At 40.5% G+C, this 20,847-nt stretch overlaps 1 protein-coding gene across 1 annotated transcript; it reads right to left on the bottom strand.

Annotated features, from left to right (window-relative positions):
• Positions 1–12,002: 12,002 nt before the first annotated feature.
• IRF2BP2 (interferon regulatory factor 2 binding protein 2) lies at positions 12,003–20,206 on the bottom strand. The gene is made up of 2 exons (XM_039353009.1): positions 18,718–20,206; positions 12,003–17,995 (listed from the first exon to the last, which is right to left on the bottom strand). The coding sequence occupies exons 1-2, from the start codon at positions 19,739–19,741 to the stop codon at positions 17,289–17,291; spliced, it is 1,731 nt and encodes a 576-aa protein (XP_039208943.1). The 5' UTR covers positions 19,742–20,206; the 3' UTR covers positions 12,003–17,288.
• Between the last annotated feature and the right edge of the window lie 641 nt (positions 20,207–20,847).

The raw sequence follows: 20,847 nt of genomic DNA, 5'->3' as shown, positions 1-20,847 counted from the left end.
TTCGAAGAGCCTATCCTGCTGAACTTACCATCTCTCAGAACCCATCGTCTCTTAAAAATGGGCATCAGGAAATGGTGGATACAATGGAACGTCCTAGTTTGGAACAGCTAGACCAGGGGTCTTCAAACTTGGCCCTTTTATGACTTGTGGACTTCAACTCCCAGAATTCCTCAGCCAGGCACGCTGGCTGAGGAATTCTGGGAGTTGAAGTCCACAAGTCATAAAAGGGCCAAGTTTGAAGACCCCTGAGCTAGACTCTCTGGCTATCCAAAACACAGCTGCCCTGGAGGAGAGCATTTAGGGATCAGAGGCAAAGGGGTTGGACACCAGATTGAAATGACCAATAAGTATCAGACTCTTCCCCTCCCCTAAACTCACCCAATTGTGCCACTGGAAGCAACCCATATCAGATTTTGAGAGTTTGCTGCCAGTTTAAAGAGTGAAACATCACGCTGACACCGGAACATCTAAGAACAATCTAAGGCTCCTTCAGGAATGGAATGGAGACTAAGTGAAGACAGTGTTACGGGGACCCAGTGGGAAAAAAAGAGATTGCCAGAGCATGTCTGTCCTGTGCTTAGATGCAAATGAGAAAGACCCTGAGAATGTAAGACTCTCTGAGAATATTGCCTCTGAGAATATTTAGGGGACAGAGTAAAATCTTTTTTAATCAGATTACAATGGTAATTGATCTCTGAAGTGTTACAGTGAGAGCAGTCAATGAATCCTCTTGTCCTTTATTATAATATAAAGCATTTCTGGCCTAATTCCATCAAAAGTGGTTCCTAGAAAAAAATATGCAAGAATGTAGTTCTTCTAAGAACCATGAATCATTTTTACCCACCATGTTTAATTTTTTTTTCTCTGATATTTATTTTATCTCTACAAATCATAGTATTTTATTAGTTTCTTCCAATATTTTGTCTATCATGCAAATGTTTGTAAATTCTAACAATTCTTGCTACTCTATCCCTCTCTAAAAAATAATGATAACAAAATGTATAATTTTCCAACATTAAAAAATAGTTGAATTTATTCCAGATGATTTAGATATCAATATAAATACTGAAACAAAAAAACCCACTTAATGTAATTAATGAATAATTACCTAAGATTAACTAGAAAATGTTATTCATAATTATTTTTTAAAACACTGATACAATAAAAAGGCCAACTTCGGATAATTTATGCATTTTTCTAAGTGATAATTTAGCAAGTTTAAACATGAAAACAGCATTTAAAAAAAATTTGTCTTGCTCTGCATGATTTATTTTTATTAATGTCCCAACTCCTTTTTATTGATGTTACCCCTGTGTTTTTAGCAGCAGCTAGCCATAAAGAAATTAATATTATTATTGTTACATTTCATCCTATCCTTTTACTTCTGAGCCAGGGTTTCTCAACCTAAGAAACTTTAAAATGTGTAGACTTCAACTCCTAGAACTCCTCAAGCAGCTTTTGAGCAAACTGCTGAATCCTGCAAACATCTAAGGAGATGCTAATGGTACCTGCAATAGGCCCAAGAAACATGGGGATTTCCAGCTGTTATGACTCCAATGCCTCTGAACTGCTGCCTTAACAGCAACAAATGATAATTTTGTGGCACTCAAATTACCCCTTTGTAGTTTTTAATGGAAGAGCATAGGCTTTTGCTTAGGACAGTGGCTCTCAATCTTTTTAGACCGGCGACCCCGGTCATGAGCAGGCGGCGCGCATGCGTGGCGCTGCCCCCTGCGCGGCACGCATGCGTGGTGGCGCCCCCTGCGCAGCACGCATGTGCGGCGCCGCCCCCTGTGCCGGCTGAGAAAAAAATGGCGGATCGCATTGTTTGGCGACCCCCGTGAAATGGTTGTTCGACCCCAAATGGGGTCGCGACCCACAGGTTGAGAACCGCTGGCTTAGGACATGGGAAAAGTATTTACCTAGGAAATGGGTTGAGTCTCCCACAGTTGCCCAGCTGCAATTCCCAGTAGTCCTATCCAGCATGCCCTGGTGAGAAATGCTGGGAATGAAATTGTAAATCTCTGAAGGATTCTGAATTCTCCACCCTTAGCTAGAACAACAGACAGACCCTACTTTAGGAGTTTAACGCAGTTCTTGTAAAGAAACTTCCTGACTGCTTTCGACTTACAAAAGTCTTAAGCAATGTGAGGCATACCAGGTTTAGATTAAATGATGTGGCTTTCTCAGACAGCAGCTTTAAAATGCTATTAGAAAGGACCACTATTTTGATTTTCCACTTCTGGGCACCAAATGTCTTAAGTTAACCCTGCACTTAAAAACCACTGTCCCAGCAGATGGCTCAGGGAGAAAAACCCTAAATGTTTCCTATTGCTTTTAAACAAACTGAATATGCCCAAAGAATTTCATTATATTTTTAAGGTCAGGATATATCCATGGTGTCAATAAAGAAATATAAATTTATAGTTAATATTGCTCTAGACCAGGGGTGTCAAACTGCCAGCCCACGGGCTGGATGCATCACCAGGAAACCATGCCCACCCCATTGCCGGCAATGGAGAAAAAGCTCCGATAGATGTCACGTGACGTTGCGAGTTTGACATGTCTGCTCTAGACTGTAGAAAGATTGACTTCTGCCTTTCAAACCATCCCTCTGGCGGTTTCCACCAACACAAAACTCATATACAAAATGATTTAAAAACCCCAAATCCATTATTCTTCCTACTTTGGAGAAGTGGCACAAGGCCAAAGTACTAACCCCCATGCAAGTACAGTAATTCCAAGAAATACTCTGCCAGGAACATCTTACTGCTATTGAGTAAGACAAGATCAAAGAGAAAGCAGCACTAAGAGATTAGTTATTATTTGCATTGGCTTGAACAGCAGTCGGGCAACTTGGATTCTGTCTGGTAAATCCACTGTAATCTCAATAAATTTATAGACACAATAATATATAAAATAATCCCCTCAACAGCAAAGGGAAAAATAATTAGGGCATGACATGGTTATTGTTTCCTGGAGAGAAATAGTCAATAACTTTTTTAAAAGTTGAAAGTAATTTTAAAATCTGATTTAGAGAGGAGTAGACCTATACTTTTTTTGTTGGCTCTTGATAAAAGAAATGTTGTAGGTTGTTCAAACAATAAAAATAAAGCTGATGTAGTTCATGTAGTTATCTAGGGAATAATCTTGAAGCTGTTTTCTACTGTCTTCTTCTGGGATTTATTTTCTTAACTTCCCAATCTAGCCTTTAACCCTAGAATTTGCTGGTGGTCTTCCATCCAAGTCTAATTCTGCTTTGATTTTTTGAGAACAACCAATACTAGCTGGGTGCTACTACCTGGCTATGAATTCAATACTGCCACTCCCTCCTTACCATGCCTATCAAGAAAGAGATTACAGAAAAATAATTTCCCTAGAAGTATGATTAATAGCTAGCATATGCAATGTCATCAAGGATATCCACCCTATGATATATGAAACCCAATGTGGTGTAGTAATAAAGTATTTGACTGCTTGACCACAAAGCTCTCTGGGTGATTTGGAAGAATCATTCTTATTTCAGGCCAATCTGTCTCACAGTGGGATAATTGTAGAGATAAAATGGGCTTTAATAGAAAAACAGAGCTATAAAGGCAGTTGATAAATAAAATATTTGTCTATTTTGTCTATTTATTTATCTATTACAAAATGTTATCCTGATCCTTTATTTTTTTTGTAGAAGCTTCAATTGTTGGACAGAATAGAAATGTGATAAACAACCAATATGCTCATCTTTTTTCCTTTTAGTACTGTCCATGAGGGCAATAGAAGAAGGGGACGACAGAGAATGAGATGGCTGGATGGAGTCACTGAAGCAGTAGGTGTGAATTTAAATGGACTCCAGAATATGGTAGAGGACAGGAAGACCTGGAGGAACGTTGTCCATGGGGTCGCGATTGGTCGGACACGACTTCGCAATTAACAACAACAACAATGCTCATCTTTTCTAATATTTCAATATGCTAAAACAAATTAACAAAAGATTGCTCTACATATAAACAATAAGCACCTTCCAGTTATTTGGAGAATGAACTGCCATTTATTATTTTTCTATCTTGTGTTTTCATTATTAAAATAAATCCCACAGTGAAGTTGCTACTTTTGCATGGACAGCAATGGTGATAGTTTAAAAGAAATAATGTTGCAGCAGAAAGTTTTATGTACTTATTACAGATCTCAATGGAATTATATCTTTAATTATTTTCCTCCTAAGAAAAATAATTTCCAATTCTTCCTCCAGGTGCTGTTTCTAAATCTTTTTCTACATTACTTTTTCCATGTCTAGAAAACAACATTTAAGGCAAATGTCCATCTTATGAGGGTAATGTAAGAAATATTTGTAAACCACATCATTTCAAATGACAAATGATGGTAAAAGTGCAAACCCCATCACAATATTATTGTTAAAATAATCTTGTTTTCTCCAATCGGATACTATCAAGGTCTTTTTAGACAATTGTTGATCAAGACGACAAGCATTCTAGAAGTGGAAATCCATAATACCTGGAATACAAGCCGCAGAGAAAGCTGAAATTTTCTTTCTCCTATTGAGATTTTGAAATATTTAAGGCTCTCTTTAATTCAGCTTATAATTGGGTTTAGATAAACAATAAACTATATTCTCCAAGATTGCATTCCGTGTATCTTCTATGTCAGTAAATAATGTGGTTCTAAGATTCTTGGGTTAGATTCACTTCTCCACGCCTACTAGATCTTGTAGTTATCTTCCAATTTTGTGGGTTGCTGAAACTGGCTATATCTGCTATAGTTATTAGGTGAGAACTCCTGAGATCAAATTTGAGTTGTTCCACTAGTTTAGACAAAGTAATTCAAAGATTGATGATTAGGAAATTCAGTCTCCCGAGGTCATCTGAACCTACACAAGAGTCATCACTCCATATGATATTGTGAAGCTAGGAACATCTAGAGCAGTGGTGGTGAATCTATGGCACGCGTGCCAGAACCGGCACTCAGAGCCCTCTCTATGGGCAAGCACACTATCGCCCCAGCCCCACCTCCCCCCGCGGCCCTCACCAACAGCCCCCAAGGGTCACCCCCGAGCGCAGCCCGCGTGTCACAGCACAGCCAAGGACATGGCAGCCGGGCAGCGGGGACAAGACTCTGCCCTCATGCCCCATCGCCTGCAGATGATGCTGTGGGACATGGGCAGAGGCCACGGCCACCATGGTGTTGCTGGGTTGCCTGGGCGATCTGCGGCAGGCTGTGGAGGCGGTGAGTGGCCCTGCGTGGGCGGGTGGGGGGCTGGGTGGGGGCGGTTTTGGAGCACTTGGTCTCTAAAAGGTTCGCCATCACTGCTCTAGAGTGAGATCTCATCTATATGCCAATGACACAGCATATTTGTTTTGGTAACTATCAGCTGGAAGCTATTGCTTTAAGGCTATAGCAAGTATTGAGACCGTAAAGCTGAGCTAAAACATGCTGGAATTGAATCCAGACAAGATGAAATTGATGGCAATAGCTTGCAAAAAGGTTAGATACTTAGACTAGGCCTAATTTCTTCCAATGGTGGAATAGCTATTGCAAAGTCTAATATAAGCATTTTTATGAATTAAAATCTGTTTTTAATACCTATATTTTAGTTTCCCTTATATATTTATAACTCCATCTATGTTTAAAGCATGCTTCTCATTTTTTAAAAAAAGTATTTCCTTACAGTGTTGTAGTTAAAATTTTCCTGATAAAATGCATTTCAAGGACAGGATGGAAGTGAATCAAACTTGAACCTTCTTAATGGCTTTGACTTGGCTTTAAGAAATATTTGCTTCTCATCCCAAAGGGCCTGAATAACATTTTTTTGGGAAAAAACAATTGGAAGTGACAGTAGGGATTACTATACGATTCTTCAGCAAACAAGCCTCTCCTGCACGTAGCTTATTTTTACTTTTTTACGCAAAACATTTATATAACCACCCATCTTACATCGAACTCCGGGCGACCGAGTTAGGTTCTAAATAGAATGTGTGAAGTATCTGCGTATAGTATACACAAATGTCATAACTCTAAATAATTCCACATATTTTATAAAAACATTGGGACTATTTGAGCAATGCAGATTCTGCTGAAGATGCAACAATTTACTCCCAACAATTCGACGAATGAGTCAGCGGCCTCAAAGGACTTGCGGGCAGGAATCGCAAGCAAAAGCAGGAAGGGGAAAACAAGGCAACACTAATCCTTTGCCCGCCCAGCGGGCGGCTGCGCGACACATCATCGCTTGCACTCCCCCCCCCCCGGTTGCGCAACGCCGTCACATTCTTCCTCTTTGCCGAGGGATCTACCAGCCTCCGATGCTGACTATATTTGGTTCACCACGAGGTGACCCTGTTTGAATAAAAAGGCTGGAGTCAGCAGCTATCATGCCTTTCTTGGTACGGCTCAGTTCGGACACCAACACAGGCCCGAAGCCGATCCCGCCTGCGAGGAAGCACTGAGCCTGCGCCCTCCCCGCTGGCTCTAATTATAGCGGGGGCCGTTTCCTTGCAAGGCGGAGTTTGCTCGAGTTGAGCAGCGGCTTCCGCAGCTTGTGGCTTTGCCCTCAGTGCCCTGCAGCGGTACGTGATGAGCTAGCAGTTTTTTTTTTTGTTTTGTTTTTTGCAGGGAGGGAAGGGAGGAAAAAGTAGGCCGTCGGGAAAGCTAAACAGTAAAAAGTGCTTCATTTCTCTGAATCCCTAAACTGCACCTTTCGAAACGCCCGGATCGGTCTTTTATTGCAAATCTAATATATTTTTAAGATCAAGATTTAGAGGAAACTGGAGGAATGAGTAGTAATGAACTTTGGCCTTGCTGGTTTATTTTTTTTTTTTTTTTACAACTTCCTCTTTAAAATGAGTTAGGTTTCTCAGAACTTGTATAGCAGAGGAAGGCGAGTTAGAGACTCGATCTGACGTATGTGCCTTTTGAATTAAGCGAACTTTGGCTGGCTGGGTTGGGTGAGGCTGAGCTCTTGACTGGCCAGAAATAGGGTAACGTTGTTTTACTTTTATGGACATATATTTTGACTTCTATTAAAATCTTTGCATATTAAGTTTTGGTTTCAAAACTTAAACTCTAAATATAGCAGAATGTGGTTGGTTTTGCCCTTCATGTGCAATCCGGTCAGGTAAGACCTGCTCCTGCGGTTTACTCTTGAGGATTTGCCCTCTGTGATGTTTCAGTGTTCATCACGAGCATGGCTATCAAATATAGTATATTTAGCGAGATTCATTAGATAGATTTTCAGGGAACCACCGTAATTTTTTACCCTGGGAAAGCTGTTTTAAGTCCAGCTTTTCCTGACTGGTAGATTTGGAGATGGAAGGGCATTCACCTGCTGATTACCTGCTATGAGCAGTTAAAAACACAAGCATTTTATGGTGGTCACACCCTGAATTACAGTTTTTGTGTGTGCTGAATTACGTTACAGTATATTAGCACTTTGGCCCTTGTCCCAGCCCAAGAGTTTATAACACATTTCAGGTATCTAGATTAGCATGTACATCAAAACACATGGTTCCCTGAACATCCCACAAATCAGATTTTTTTCCCACTTCCAACAACACCATTCCAAAAAACATTCCTTGTAGAAACAAGTTTTGAAAGGCTCAGGGCTGAGCTGTAGGATAGGAGAAAAACTTGCCAGTTTATATTGGCAAGGGTGAAGAAATAATACTCAAGATTATAGTCTTTGAAGGCGAAGGTGAATAGGGCTGCATAAACATTAGTATTTGGACTTAGGACTTTGCTTGGAGCAATGTGCACCTTGAACAAACCTTAATGACAGAGACCACATGGCTAGATGGCAGTTCAAGTGCTTGGTAAACAAGTTATTTATTAGTCACTCCATTTTTAACCCCTTTAAAATTACAAGGCTGATGTTTTGTAAAACCCTGGTGCTACAGAAGTTATTTCTGATGTGTTTGTGTGATTTTTCTCAGTAACTGAAAGTATATGTACATTAAAAGAGATAGCTTCTAAGATGTGTGAGTACAAGAGAATGCCAGCTTTGAGGTAACACTCTGTGATTTTCCCAAGATGCAGTTTTTTCTTGCAAGTAATATACTGCAAGCGATCTTTGTACATCAACTCAGGCAAAAGGAAATATTTAAATGCACTGTTTTAAGCATTTTAGATGGAAATAGGTCCCATTGACTTGAGGATTATCTTGCAATATCTTAGGATTATGATTCCTATTGCAAGAGTTTTCATTAAATTAAATTTTACATGGGGTTTTTTTGGATAGAATTTATGGTGTTTTACGCTTAGCTTCTCATCTTCAATATCCAAGAGGCGAGAATAATTTATCCTTTCCTCCCACCCCATCCAAATCCCTCATGCACAATAATCATAATTTTCTGGCAATTTGATAATAAACCTTAAAATAGGAGTGGAACAAGCTCTATCACTCAAATGACACAAGCTTTATTTATCATTCAAAGCTTAAAACAGTTTCCCAGGGGAAAAAAAACTTAATTCCCTGAAAAGCTATCTAATCGATCTTGCTAAATACTCTGTATTTGATAACAAGATAGTAAGAGAAACACATATGCAAAAAAACTAGAAAAGGACTCAAAATTAGCTGAGTCAATATAAGGTAGTTTTCCATTTTCCTATGAGTAGTTTCTAAATGTTTCCTAAGGGAATTTGCTAATATAGTTTTCTTTGTTAAAGACACCATCTGCCAGTAGCACAGTATTTCCTATCTCAGAGTTACTATTCATCATATAACTAAGGGACAGGCTTCAACATATACTGCTGGTAATCAGATGATTCACTCCAAGATTCCCAGAAACCATTAAGAATCACTTTCTCACCTTGAAGCAAAGCTCAGCCAAAAGGAAGCATTGTGGAGAATAATACAATCACAAAGATGGCAGTACCCCAAAGGGAAATCCTTGATACTGTAGTGTAGGGTGAATCATTTTCTTGTCTTGACAACCTGGATCCAGAAGCAGGGACCTTTCTTTCAGCAGTGCTGTCAAAGTGCTTTCTTCTTATGTAAAATTGGTGCTGCAACCTGTGGGGATTAATATCAAAGCCTACCTTATTTATTTACAATTCAGCAGATCTATAATTTCTTCAGTCACATTGCTTTCTAAAATTGGTTTTGAAATTGCACATGAAACAATAATTCTTAATAGCAATTCATGGTTCTTCTGTGAGGGATCTTCCTTGGCAAACAAACCTCAATGTTTTGATTTTAGCTAGTAAACACTGAGTCAAACCTTGGCTAGCTTATTTGTGTGCATGTGTATGGGTTAGTGATCTCCTTAAAATGAACAACAGTCTTGAGATTTGAGAAAGCCGGAATAAAAAGGTCATCTTGCTAGATCAGATGAAAGCCTACCAATACTTCCCCGCCTCCTTATCCTCTAATTAGTCAGTCTTATGACCTTGGGAAGCTCACCAGCACAACAGGAAGATTATGGCTTTCAAAATATGGTTTCTGATCTCTATATCAGTCTTTTACACCACTGATCTAAAGCGCTATCTGTTCAATTATTCTTAGGCTGGCACAAACCGATTTTGTCATACAATTTGTTGTCCTTGTTGCCAATTGCTATGCTGTCTTTGTCCTGTCTTCCCTGAGTCACTGCCAAATAGTGCTGTCTGGGTTGTGAATGTGCTAGTTAGGATGAGTAAACTGGTCATGATGAACAAGGTACCCTTTAATTTTGCTGCAGGTTCCTTTTAACGCAACACCAGCAAGCAGTGAGACCATTTGCTAGTCAAGGCACCACAACAAGAAACGGAGTAGATCAGAGTGCAGGACTCCAGTTGGACTTTTCTAGGCTGGTTTGTCTGCCCTTTCTGCCATTTGGGTATCTCCCAAACTAAAATAACATGAAATAAAGAAGCATGTAATGCAAAAATAACCCAGGAAAGCAGGAAATAGACCCTGCCATTATTGTTTATTCAGGCTTGTCCAGCCTATAGTCCACAGCTGGGAAGCTAGTAACGCAGCCCCACAAGATCATAAACTTTAATGTTATTATGAGATTATAGTTTTATACATATAGCTATATTATATAGATTATAATATTATATATTTTATATGTGGCCCAAGACAATTCCTCTTCTCCCAGTGTGGCCCAGGCAAGCCAAAAGGTTGGACACCCAAGAACTAAATCCTTTAGAACAGTACTTCTCAACCATGGAAATCTTAAGATCTGTGGACTTCACATCTTCCAGCTGTCCACATATCTTAAAAGTTGCCAAGATTGAGAAACATTGCTCTAGAGTGAGATAACGGAAACTGGCTAGTTGCAGGACAATTAGATCTCATATAGAGGAGAGGAATGGATATGGTTGAACATGAAAACATCGTTCTCTAATGGCTGAATTTGACCATAGCAAATTTTAACAGTTGATTTTCCTTTTACTGTCCCTGTTCCCCAGGAACTGAAGGCAAAGGTATGCCTACCATTTCCCTTTCATTTTTTTTGCCCATAACAGGAACTAGTAGGATAAGTTGGGCTAAGAGATAGTTAACTAGCATAATATCTGGAAGAGGGTGCTCCCTCTAGATCCCAGTGGTTATTGAAGTCATCTGCATGATTTTGAAGTTGATTTTTCTGTCACTGTCCCCTTTCTCTGGAACAACACTGAGAGATCCATTGTTCATTGTCTAATGTCCATTGTCAATATTAGACAAGTTCCAGCTCTTTCTGGCTTTCCATAAAGCTATTAAGACATGTCTGTTTCAGCAGATATTTGGGACCTGTGGAACTGGCTTTATTCATTTGTTTCTTCCCAGTGAATACTTTATATATATCAAATTTCTTGGAGTTGGGACATTTATGTTGGTAGTTCACACTGCTTATAAGTCTGTAAGTTCAAATAGTAAGAAGGTATGTAGGGAGGTAAATAAATAAATAAAGGACCCATTTAGCTTTCATGACTTCCCAGGCTGTAGTTCAGGATCTTAATCACACTAAGGTATGATTGACTGCTTTCTAAGTTAGTGTAGTGTATGATGCTTGGCAAATGAGTTAGGTTGGCAAACTTTGAAAGCATAGTCTTAAAGTAGGGGCTTCTTTGAGTAAACCTCAGCTCCTGCTGATATCTAAAGATGTCTGTGCAGTTTTCTTGACAATAGAAGTTGTTTGATATTGTCTTCTTCCAGGATAGTTTTGATGTGCTTTTGAAGATGTCTGTCTGTCTGTCTGTCTCTCTCTCTCTCTCTATCTATCTATCTATCTACCATCCATCCATCCATCCATCCTCCATTCTGTATTTTTATACCCTACCACCCAGGCTGGATTTTTTATTATGTTCCAGCATCCATTAATATTGTTAATCCTATTATTTTTCAACCAGTGAAGGTGTGTTATCAGCATGATTGAACTGGAAAGCATTCACCTTCCTTTTGTTTCCCTTCTCTTTGAACACTTCTGCTTACAAAAGGAAAATAAGGTCATTTTTTTTAATATGGTACTTGATCCCTTAAGGACATTGGAGAGTTCCCAGCAACTTTATCAATCCTTGCTGAGTATAAAGCTCAACACTGCAAAACAAATCTGTTAGTGCCATTCTGTTACCTTTTAGGTCACAAGTAGACCACAATATATGCTATAAATCATAGCAATAGCACCTAGACTTATATACCACTTCACAGGGCTTTTACAGCCCTCTTTAAGTAGTTTACAGAGTCAGCATGTGTATAATATCAAGCAAACAAGTTTGAAACTCCTATCATTGTTTATGTTTATGTGTAGAGACAGATGGTAACACAATCCTGAGAAGTAGGAAATAATGTCCATATTTAAGAAGAATCCATTTGTGTCCTTTTAATTGTAACATAAGATTAATAGAGTTTATAACCCTTTGATAGAAAACTGGGAAATTTGTTCACCAATGCATATAGATCTATAGCTATAAAAATAAATTTCCATCAACCTAAACTTACTATGTGAAAATAAATTCTGTGCAAGTGAGGACTTATTTCTGAATTGTACTATTTAGGCCTGGAATTACACATATCGGGCTACAATTTGCAGAGAGATATTTCTAATTTTAATATAAGTAGCTGTTACATTTACTTGAAAGGAGTTTCACTTGAAACCATGTACATACAAAGGGTTCAGGACTGGATTTTAGCCTGAAAGCATTAGAAAAGTAATAACCTTTATAAAAGTGAGAGACAACATTTGGGATAGTTCTGTTTAAAAATAATATGTGCCCCCAATGGATTTTACTTAGTTAACTACTGTGATAACTTTTTAAATCTAAAATAAGGATACATCATTTATTCATATAGCTGATTCCATAAAGCAATAGCATACAAGTATCAGTTTTAATTTAGAGTTAACTTTTTAGTTAAGAATGTCTTCAAGGTAAAAAATATGTATTTAACAGTACAGACTTGCACGCCTTTATTTAGAAGACTGTTCTACTACCTTTAATCCATAAGTGTTCATAGGATAGAACATTGAGAATAAATCATCATTGTAAAATGAAAGCCTTTATAAGGATTTATGATTATTTCCTCTTAGCTAAAGTTATTGGATAAGTTAGCTAAGCACCCCAGCTACAAAGTCTGGAATGATGCAATTGGTAAATATACATTCCATTCATCTGTTAGTATAGCCTGACCTTCATCTAGGATACAGGAAAAGTGTTTCTTCTCATTCTGTATTTTTTGAACACGGGAAAGCAAATGATGGTGACTCAGAATTTCGTGTGGCCAACCTAGATCTACCTAGAATAGTTTCTGAATGATTTGTCTAAAGAAATCAGAGGAAGAGGAACTCTGCTTATTGGTTTGTAGTAGCTGATCTGCACTTTTGACCAGATTTACCTTTAACAGATTTACGTGGGAGAGGAAAAGAGATTAAAAATACAAATCAGTTATGTTTATATAAAATAAAAAAATTCCCTTTTTGTCATTCCATGTTTTTAAGAAATCCAATTGCCTCATTAGTTTCATGCACATTATAGTTATTAATTTAACATCTTTTTTAAAAAGTCCAGTGTTATGATCCTGAAGCAAAAGTAGAGATTGCTTTTAACTGGCTACATTTTATGATCAGATTAAGTTGTCCTCATAAGCAATCAATCCACTGATTAAGTTTTCTTATTTCCAATATATGGGAGTAATTTTAGAGATTTTATGTTTGTAAAAATGTAAAAAAAAGTTTGCAGAAATTAGTGTAACATAATTAAATGCACTATCTGGTTATGCACATTACTTTTACAATTGGATTCCTACCCTCTCTACCCTGAAATAAAAATGTGTATAAATATATGTTCCATAAACTGGGCCAAATTTTACTGGCATTGGTTGGATAGTGTAGTCCTTTATTTATAGTACAGTTCAGCAATCAACTAATCTTGAAAAAAAAGAGAATGTGGTGGGTTTACTGAATTCATTGGTTAAATATAAGAGTGTACTTACTAATTGTAATCCTTTTTACTACTTTAATAGTACAATTTTCAGTACTAAGCAAATTGCAACAGCACAGAGCTCTTCAGATCTTTGCACTGAGCTTGTAAAATCCCATGTAAATCATTGCATTCTATCTTGAAACTGCAATGCTTGTAAAATTTATATAGATTTGTTATATCTGATTCTTCTCCAGCACTGAGACTTATCAGGATTTACAATGCATACATCATTAGAATTTCAACTACAGCAATTTCTCTGTATTTTGACTGAGGACATCTAAGCTTCATTGGTGCATGTTTTCTGTTTTTCCCTGCACTGCAGCGAAGAGAACTTTTTTTTTAAAGTGTTTATTTCAATTCTAAACATATTTACTTAGATTATGTCCAAGGAATCTTTCTTCCACCTAAAATAAGGGCAGCATGTTTATGGTTCATATTAGTGTTCTGTCTTCAACTCAAAAAAAGCTTCTACAAAACTGCAACATCAGATCCGCCCTCAATGGCTCTCTCATATCAGCAGAACACTGTATCTATTCTCCCTGGTAGTAAAGTGAGAGCTTCTGGCTCAAGTACAGAAGAAATTTCTCAGGATCCTGTTGCCATAAAAAGCCATTGGGAGAACTCCACAAATAAACCTTTTCCTAAACATGATTTCATAACATATTTAGCTCAAATATACCATAACTAGTATCCAGAAGTTGTGTGTTTCCCTTTTCCTTTTCACTTGCCTGGATTCTGTGAACCTTAATATAAAAGGGAATAGTTCTCCTTAATTAAGAAAAAATATTTTCTGATGACACTTTGTTCTATTCTTCTCTATCACCTTCTAATCAAAGAAAGTAATCTTTAAAAAAAAAGTTGCTTTGGCTACTAGGTTATGTCAGTAGCTGCAGGATTATTATTATTTAAATAAAAAGATAAAAAAGGACATTCACAGAAAATGTTTAAATGCCTGATTTCACTTTATTTAATGCAAAAGATTAAAAAAATAGGAAAAAATAGTAATGTGTTAGTTCAGCAACTATAAACAATGAAAGCATAGTGCAGGTGGTATTTTAATAATGATAACTTAAAAGTATAAGGAAAGTGAGATTGTGACAATCACACTCTCCATTAAACAACATTTTGCTTTATTGCTATACAAAGAATCACCATTAAAAACTGGAAAAAATTAAGGATGCAACATCTGACTCCATTGAAATAAGCAATTAAGTTCACATTAGCTGCAATGGAATCAAGTTTTGTTTGGTTTATTGGATAGTAACTGTAGTATTGTTGCAGCTAAAGCACTTTAAAAAACTTTGTAGCCAGGGAAGCATATTGTGTGCATCTGTGTGTGTATATATGTGGCTATATGCTTATCTGCTGATGTCAGAAACAGATTTAAAAAAACAAAAACAAAATTACCTTAGGCCAATTGAAATCACAGAAATGCATTTAAAAAAAATCATATCACAGTTTATGTCATTTCTGTAGTATAAATTTATAAAATATATGAGAACTGGTCACCTTAACAGAGGTTTGGAAGAAATTGGCTGAACTGATAAAAAGTCTTGAAGTATGTTCCAGCTGTGTTCATGGCAAGCTTTAAACATCCCACTCATTGAACTACTTTGAAGAACATACAGTGATATTACTGAGCTACAATAGGAAGATTGTAACTAAGGATTCTAACCAAATGCTTCTTGATAATCTGTCATGCTTGAATAGCATTTTGAAGAAAGGAGTTACTGTCATCCACCTCAGATTAAGACACTCAAATCTGAACTGTTATCCCACCTCAGATTAAGCAGCTCAAATCTGAACTACATGCCAAGATGTCACAATGAAAATTTTAGTAGGGGTATTTTTTTAACGTAAAATGCAAACCGTTCATACAAATTAGTTTAAAACATGAGGTATTATGTCAAAAAGATTCTTAAGAACTTATCCTCTATTAATTCAAAATCCAATTTTTAATAAAGTGCCTAAATTCTTATTTCAATTATAGTGGTTCCAAAGAATCCTTACAGTTGTACATATGTGCGTTTCCCATCTCAAACTTTCTAAACATGTTTACATAAGACACCAGTCTGATCTATATGTATTTCTATAATTTCAAATATTGAATTGGTTTATCATGCAAAACTTGTTATTTAATATTACACTGACCTGTAAAACGGAACACAACGCTAGTGGGTGTGCTTATTAAAATGTTAAAAAAAAAAAATAGAATTGCACATGTGCAAAGTTAGGTTTTCAAATGTGTTGACCACTAAAAAAGGACCCTATCAAAATCTATTCAGCATTAAATAGAAGACTGAAGATGAACACCTAAAAACAGTCTGACCCAATAGTATAAAATATGATTAAATGTAGCTAAAGACAATATATTGTTAATACCTAATACAGAGGGGCAAACTGCTATTTGAAATAATCATTTATGACCATATGCAAAAGTGGTCACCAATAATTAATGAAAGTGGTTGTACAGCAATGTTGCTAACACAATTGTGAACAGCACAGCAACACTACAGTGAGTCTTGACTATTTCTAGCAGCTGATGTTTATCTAAAATACCGGTATCTGTCTTCTGAAGCAAAAAGAAGGATGATCAAAATACTAGTTATGCAAAATAATGGATGAAGATATAGTCCAGAAGGCATGGGATGCCTTCATAAAAATTCAAGGAGATTTAAATCCTAGGTTGGATTAGGAAATTTCAGACAGAAATCCCCATTAATCTCTCTGCTGACAACACAGACATGCCAAGCAAAACCTTCTCTGCTGCTGTCATTACCTCTCTGCTTTTGCTCTACTCAATTAGGTGACATCAGCAACAAAAGCAATAGCAATAGTTAGTTCTAAAACATTTAAGTGTAAAGAAGAAAGTTCTTCCGCACTACTGTAGAAATCCTTAAAACCTACCTCAGTGTTTTCCATACAAGTATGAAGGGCATGGCAATGTTCCATTCATTGATGTTGGAAAGTTGTGAATTTATTAAAAAGATGGCAGTGCTATTCTGTTTGAACTAACGCAGGGCTAGTCAATAATTAAATTTTATCACAAAAGAACTGCAGGAACCTTAAGCAATTCATGACAAAAACAGTTTTGCAATCTTACTACCAACTATTAGAACTGTGGTTATTTTGCCTTTAACAAAAAAAAACAAAAAACAACCCACCTCCTCAGTCTCTAACACAATAGCACCTCACTTTAAGCTGAATAGTCTGCAAACAACTTCCTTCTACAAGCAAAAAACGCTGGCCAGTTTTTGCAGCAGCAGCAGTGAAGGAATAATAGTATTTCCACACAAACCCCTATTGCTTCATGTCTTTGGACTGGACTAATACCAACCTTGTTTGAATCCTATGATCTTTTTAATGCCATAATTTCTCTAAAACCTAAAATGCCTTCAGCATGAATAAGGGCAAAAAAGAAAAGAAAAGAAAAAGGAACCACAGACAATAAGGCAATCTTTACAATGTTGAAAGATGTATTTGGCATTTTTTTAAAAAAAAAAAAGGGGGGGAGAACCAAATGCATACAATTTACAGCTAGAAGCATTTCTGGTTTGCCAAGTGCTCTCTAAAAAAAGCAGCGCAAGTCACAGCCTACACTGAACAGTAACTGTCACCAAGGAAGCACAACAAATAGTTGCTATAACAACAACAAAAAAGAGCATTTATAAGTACATACCTTTTGTCTTCAAAAATATAGAAACACAATGTATTCAAAAAAGAAATCAAAATTATACAGCCATGTTTTATGAAGTCTACATTTCCCTTGTCTTGGATATATATATATATATATATATATATATATAATATAATATATATATAGATATTTATAATATTTATAGGTATATACAGTTCAAGCCGTTTTCTGTTAAAGTTGATGTTGCAATGAAAAACTGGAAAAGTCATGAGTCCCTCTCTTTTTTCACTTTGACATCTCCTGCAAGAATGGTTGCAATCTCCCCTTGCATGAAGGCCCAAGGGACATTGGAACCCACTAGGGGGCACTTCTCCCCACTGGGACAATACACTTCGCCATTAGCTCCTTGCTGTTTGATGCTCTGTCTAGAGCAAGGGAAGCAAAACTTATGAGAAGGAACGGAGGGACACTGCACAAAGTGGGTGTCTTCCAATCGCTCGTGACACAGGGTGCAGCAGAGGGGGACACTTGCTGCCAGAGAAGAGTCTGGGAGGCTGACAGGGTGCACTGGTTCCATCCCTCCAGGGTTTGCCCCTTGGCTTGGCACTTCCCTGGCCAGCCTTCTTTGGTTCATAGGGGATGGAGAAGGGGGACTACTGCTATTCCTCCTGGTGGTGGAGTGAACCTGGTTGGCATCTTTGGAAGCATGGTTGCCCCCGGCGTTGTCTGCAACCAAAATTAGCGCAGCCATAGGGGACTGACCATTCTGAACTGCCTCTGGTGGCGTGGTCCGATTAGAATGAGGCGAAGCAGTTGGTGGTGGTGGGGACATGAAAGATGCAGCTGCCATTGGTATTTTCATCCCTTCTGATGAGGTGGGTAACCATGACTGTGCCTCGCCATTGATTTTTGGAGGTCCAGCTTCACCTTCTGGCTCTGGAGAAGCCTTTCTCTTCCTCGCAGCCCGAGCCCCTAGAAAGAAGCAGTGGAGGAGATGAGATCATGTTGCAGAGAGAATGGTCTGTCCTATATCACAGTCTAGTCAGTTGAAGCAGCTGGACCTCAGCCAAATTACTCACTGGATACAAATGGGGAAGACCAGCTCAAAACCAACAAGAGTTCACCTTAACTGGGTTTCTGAATCAGCTTCTGCAAGATAGACCAACGTCCTGGGCCACTGCTCATACTATTATGGTACACGCTGCAGTCAAATGTAACTTACATTGTGCCTCTCTCCTCCCACATTAGTGGCCATGAGCCAAAGAAACAATTGCATGCTTGTAATTTTCCACTGGCTGGAAACACATTCACAGTCAACTGTGCACCCAATGCGTCATAATCCACTCACACAGAGAAGAGCCCTACATTTATCCATGCACACTAAGTCTCTAGCTAACTTCCGCATGTTTGTTAATTTGCACGCTCTGAGTTCTAGCCTGGTGCAGAAGGAGGAAGACAAAACGTTTCCCAGCCCCGCCTGCCCCACAGCTCCCCGCACAAGAGAAAGTGGCCAGGAATAAGGAGGGGAAACCTCCCCGCCAGATGCTACTTCCGAGCCCGGAGTACGCTGCCACAGCCAGGCACAGGGAAGGAGGCTGCAAAAGCGCACCTGACCCGGTGTTTCAGGGAAGAAGGGCGAGCGGTTCTCCCTCCACAAGAACCCCATGCCCGCGTCAGACGCCCGCCTTTCTTACCTGATTTGGCCGCGGCCCCGTTGCTGTCGTAGCCCAACAGTCTCCCTCCCGCCATGCCGGGCTCCTTCTTGAACTTGCTTTCGAAGGGCGCCGCGTGGCCGCTGTGCTGCAAGGCCAGCAGAGTGTCACGCACAGTCTTGGGCTTGCCCAGCCACTCTTGCTCCGATCCCAACGCTGCCCCCCGGTTTTTGCTCTCCACGCCGAGTTGGTCCAGAGGGTCCGCCGAGCCCCGCGCCGCCTGCGGCTGTCCCTTTTCCTTGCCCTCCTGGTCGCTGGCGCCGCCGCCGCCGCCCCCAGACGACGAGGAAGATACCGAGCCGGGCCGCTTGTGCCCGCCCCCTTCCCCGGGCTGCTGCTGGCTCTGCTGCGCTTGGGAGACGGAGACCTGCAGCGGGGTTGGCGGCGCTCCGGAGATAGCCGCCAAGGAGGCTGCCGCAGCCGCCGCCGCCGCCCGGCTGCTGATACTGATGGAGGCGGGCAGGGAAGCTCCGTTCATGAGGGGCACCAAAGTGGGGGCCACCGCGTGCGTCCGGCGCGGGTTGGGACTCTGACGGTTCAGTTCGGGCGGCTCCTCAGGCTTGGAGAAACCATTGGGAACGAGGATGCCGTTGACCTGCCTGCTCCCGCCGCCGTACTCGGGTCCCAGGCGGGGAGGCGGCCGCTCAGAGGACGCCAGTGCCGCCGCCAGAGAGTAGCGCTCGTGGGGCTGAGGCGGCGCGCGAGACGCCGCCTCGGCCGTAGCCACAGCCGCAGAGTGCATTTCTTTGGTGCTGAGCGGCGGTGGCGGTTGCTTCGTGTGCGGAGGTGGCGGAGCCCGGCCTTCCTGGAAACTGTGCGCCCGCTTGAGCTGCCGAGCCGTGTCGATGACGAACTCCACACGGTCGGCCCCTTCGTAGTTGACGCAGCCCCTGCAGACGGGCTCGGTGAAATCCCAGATCATGGCCCAGGGCATGCGAGGTAGATCGCACAAGTAACAGGACTGCCTGCGGGAGGCAGCGGCCACCGCCACCGCCGCGGACGACATGGCCGAGTCCAGGGGCAGCGAGCGCCCCGCGCCTCGTCCCCTACCTCCTCTTCCCACCGCTGCTCGGCTTGCCACCGGGGAGGCTCGGCGTGTTGCAACCGCTGCAGCCTTTTGCCCTGAATGCCAGCTCCGAGGCGAAGGAAGCGCCTCTGCTTTCTGCCAGGCTCTCCTATTTCCGGGACTCCGGGGACGTGGCGATATGCATCGCCCGAGCACAGCTCCCTCCGACCCCCCAGTACGACACGCCGCTCTTTCTGCCCGCACCGCACTCTTGCTACTCCAGCACTGCCCGCCGGCTGCCGGCCGCCCAGACACTCACACTGGGCGGGGACTCCAGAAGCAGTCGCCGCCGCTTGGGCGCTCTGCTCCAGTGACTCGATTCTTCGACAGTGCCCAGGAGCGCCTGCGTGTTAGGCTCTCCCCTTCCTCCGCCTGCTGCTCATTGAACTCCTGCCAAGACAACAAGAGCTGCAAGAATAACCAGCTCTCTCTAGTCAGCACGCGGAGAGCGGGAGGGAGGGAGGCAGGCAGGCAGGGAGGGAGGGAACGGCAGGTCTTTCGTGTGTGAATGGATGCAAATAAAAGAACTGGGGTGTCTTCCCTTCTCCTTCCGGGCAAGAATGCTTTAATAGTAATGCGCGGCGATTGTAGTTTTGCAATAAAAAATAATTAATAGCCATCCTGTACACACAGCTTCGCCCGTTGCAGAAGGTCACCGCGCCTTTTGCGTGTGTTGTAAAGTTGGATTTTGGATTCTGCAATGGCCGCGTTTTAAAATCTAGGTTACCCGATGAATCGTTTCAACCTTCGATATTGGCTATGGAGGCATGACCTTCGGCAAATCCTTTACACTTAAAGCTGCCTCTTAAATTGAAATCATTAACCGTCCTCGAAATCTCCAAACCAATTCCCCGCGCGCTGCCATCGATTAAAAAAAAAAGCGTAAGGAAAGGATTTTGGATGATTATCGAACCTTTGTAAGAGCGCTGCCACCCGCACGAATGCCAGTGCTATTATTATTAGCAATTACTAGTGGTTTTCCCGAATTTGTTCCTAGTTAATACTCCGAGGCACGTTTCTTCAGGAATAAATCTCTCTGAATGTAA

This window comes from Crotalus tigris, unplaced genomic scaffold, assembly GCF_016545835.1.
Source record: "Crotalus tigris isolate CLP2741 ecotype Arizona unplaced genomic scaffold, ASM1654583v1 scf7180000018486.1709376, whole genome shotgun sequence".
Taxonomy (NCBI): domain Eukaryota; kingdom Metazoa; phylum Chordata; class Lepidosauria; order Squamata; family Viperidae; genus Crotalus; species Crotalus tigris.
Note: the sequence above shows the minus strand (reverse complement) of the source record. Positions and strands in the feature narration are given on the sequence as shown.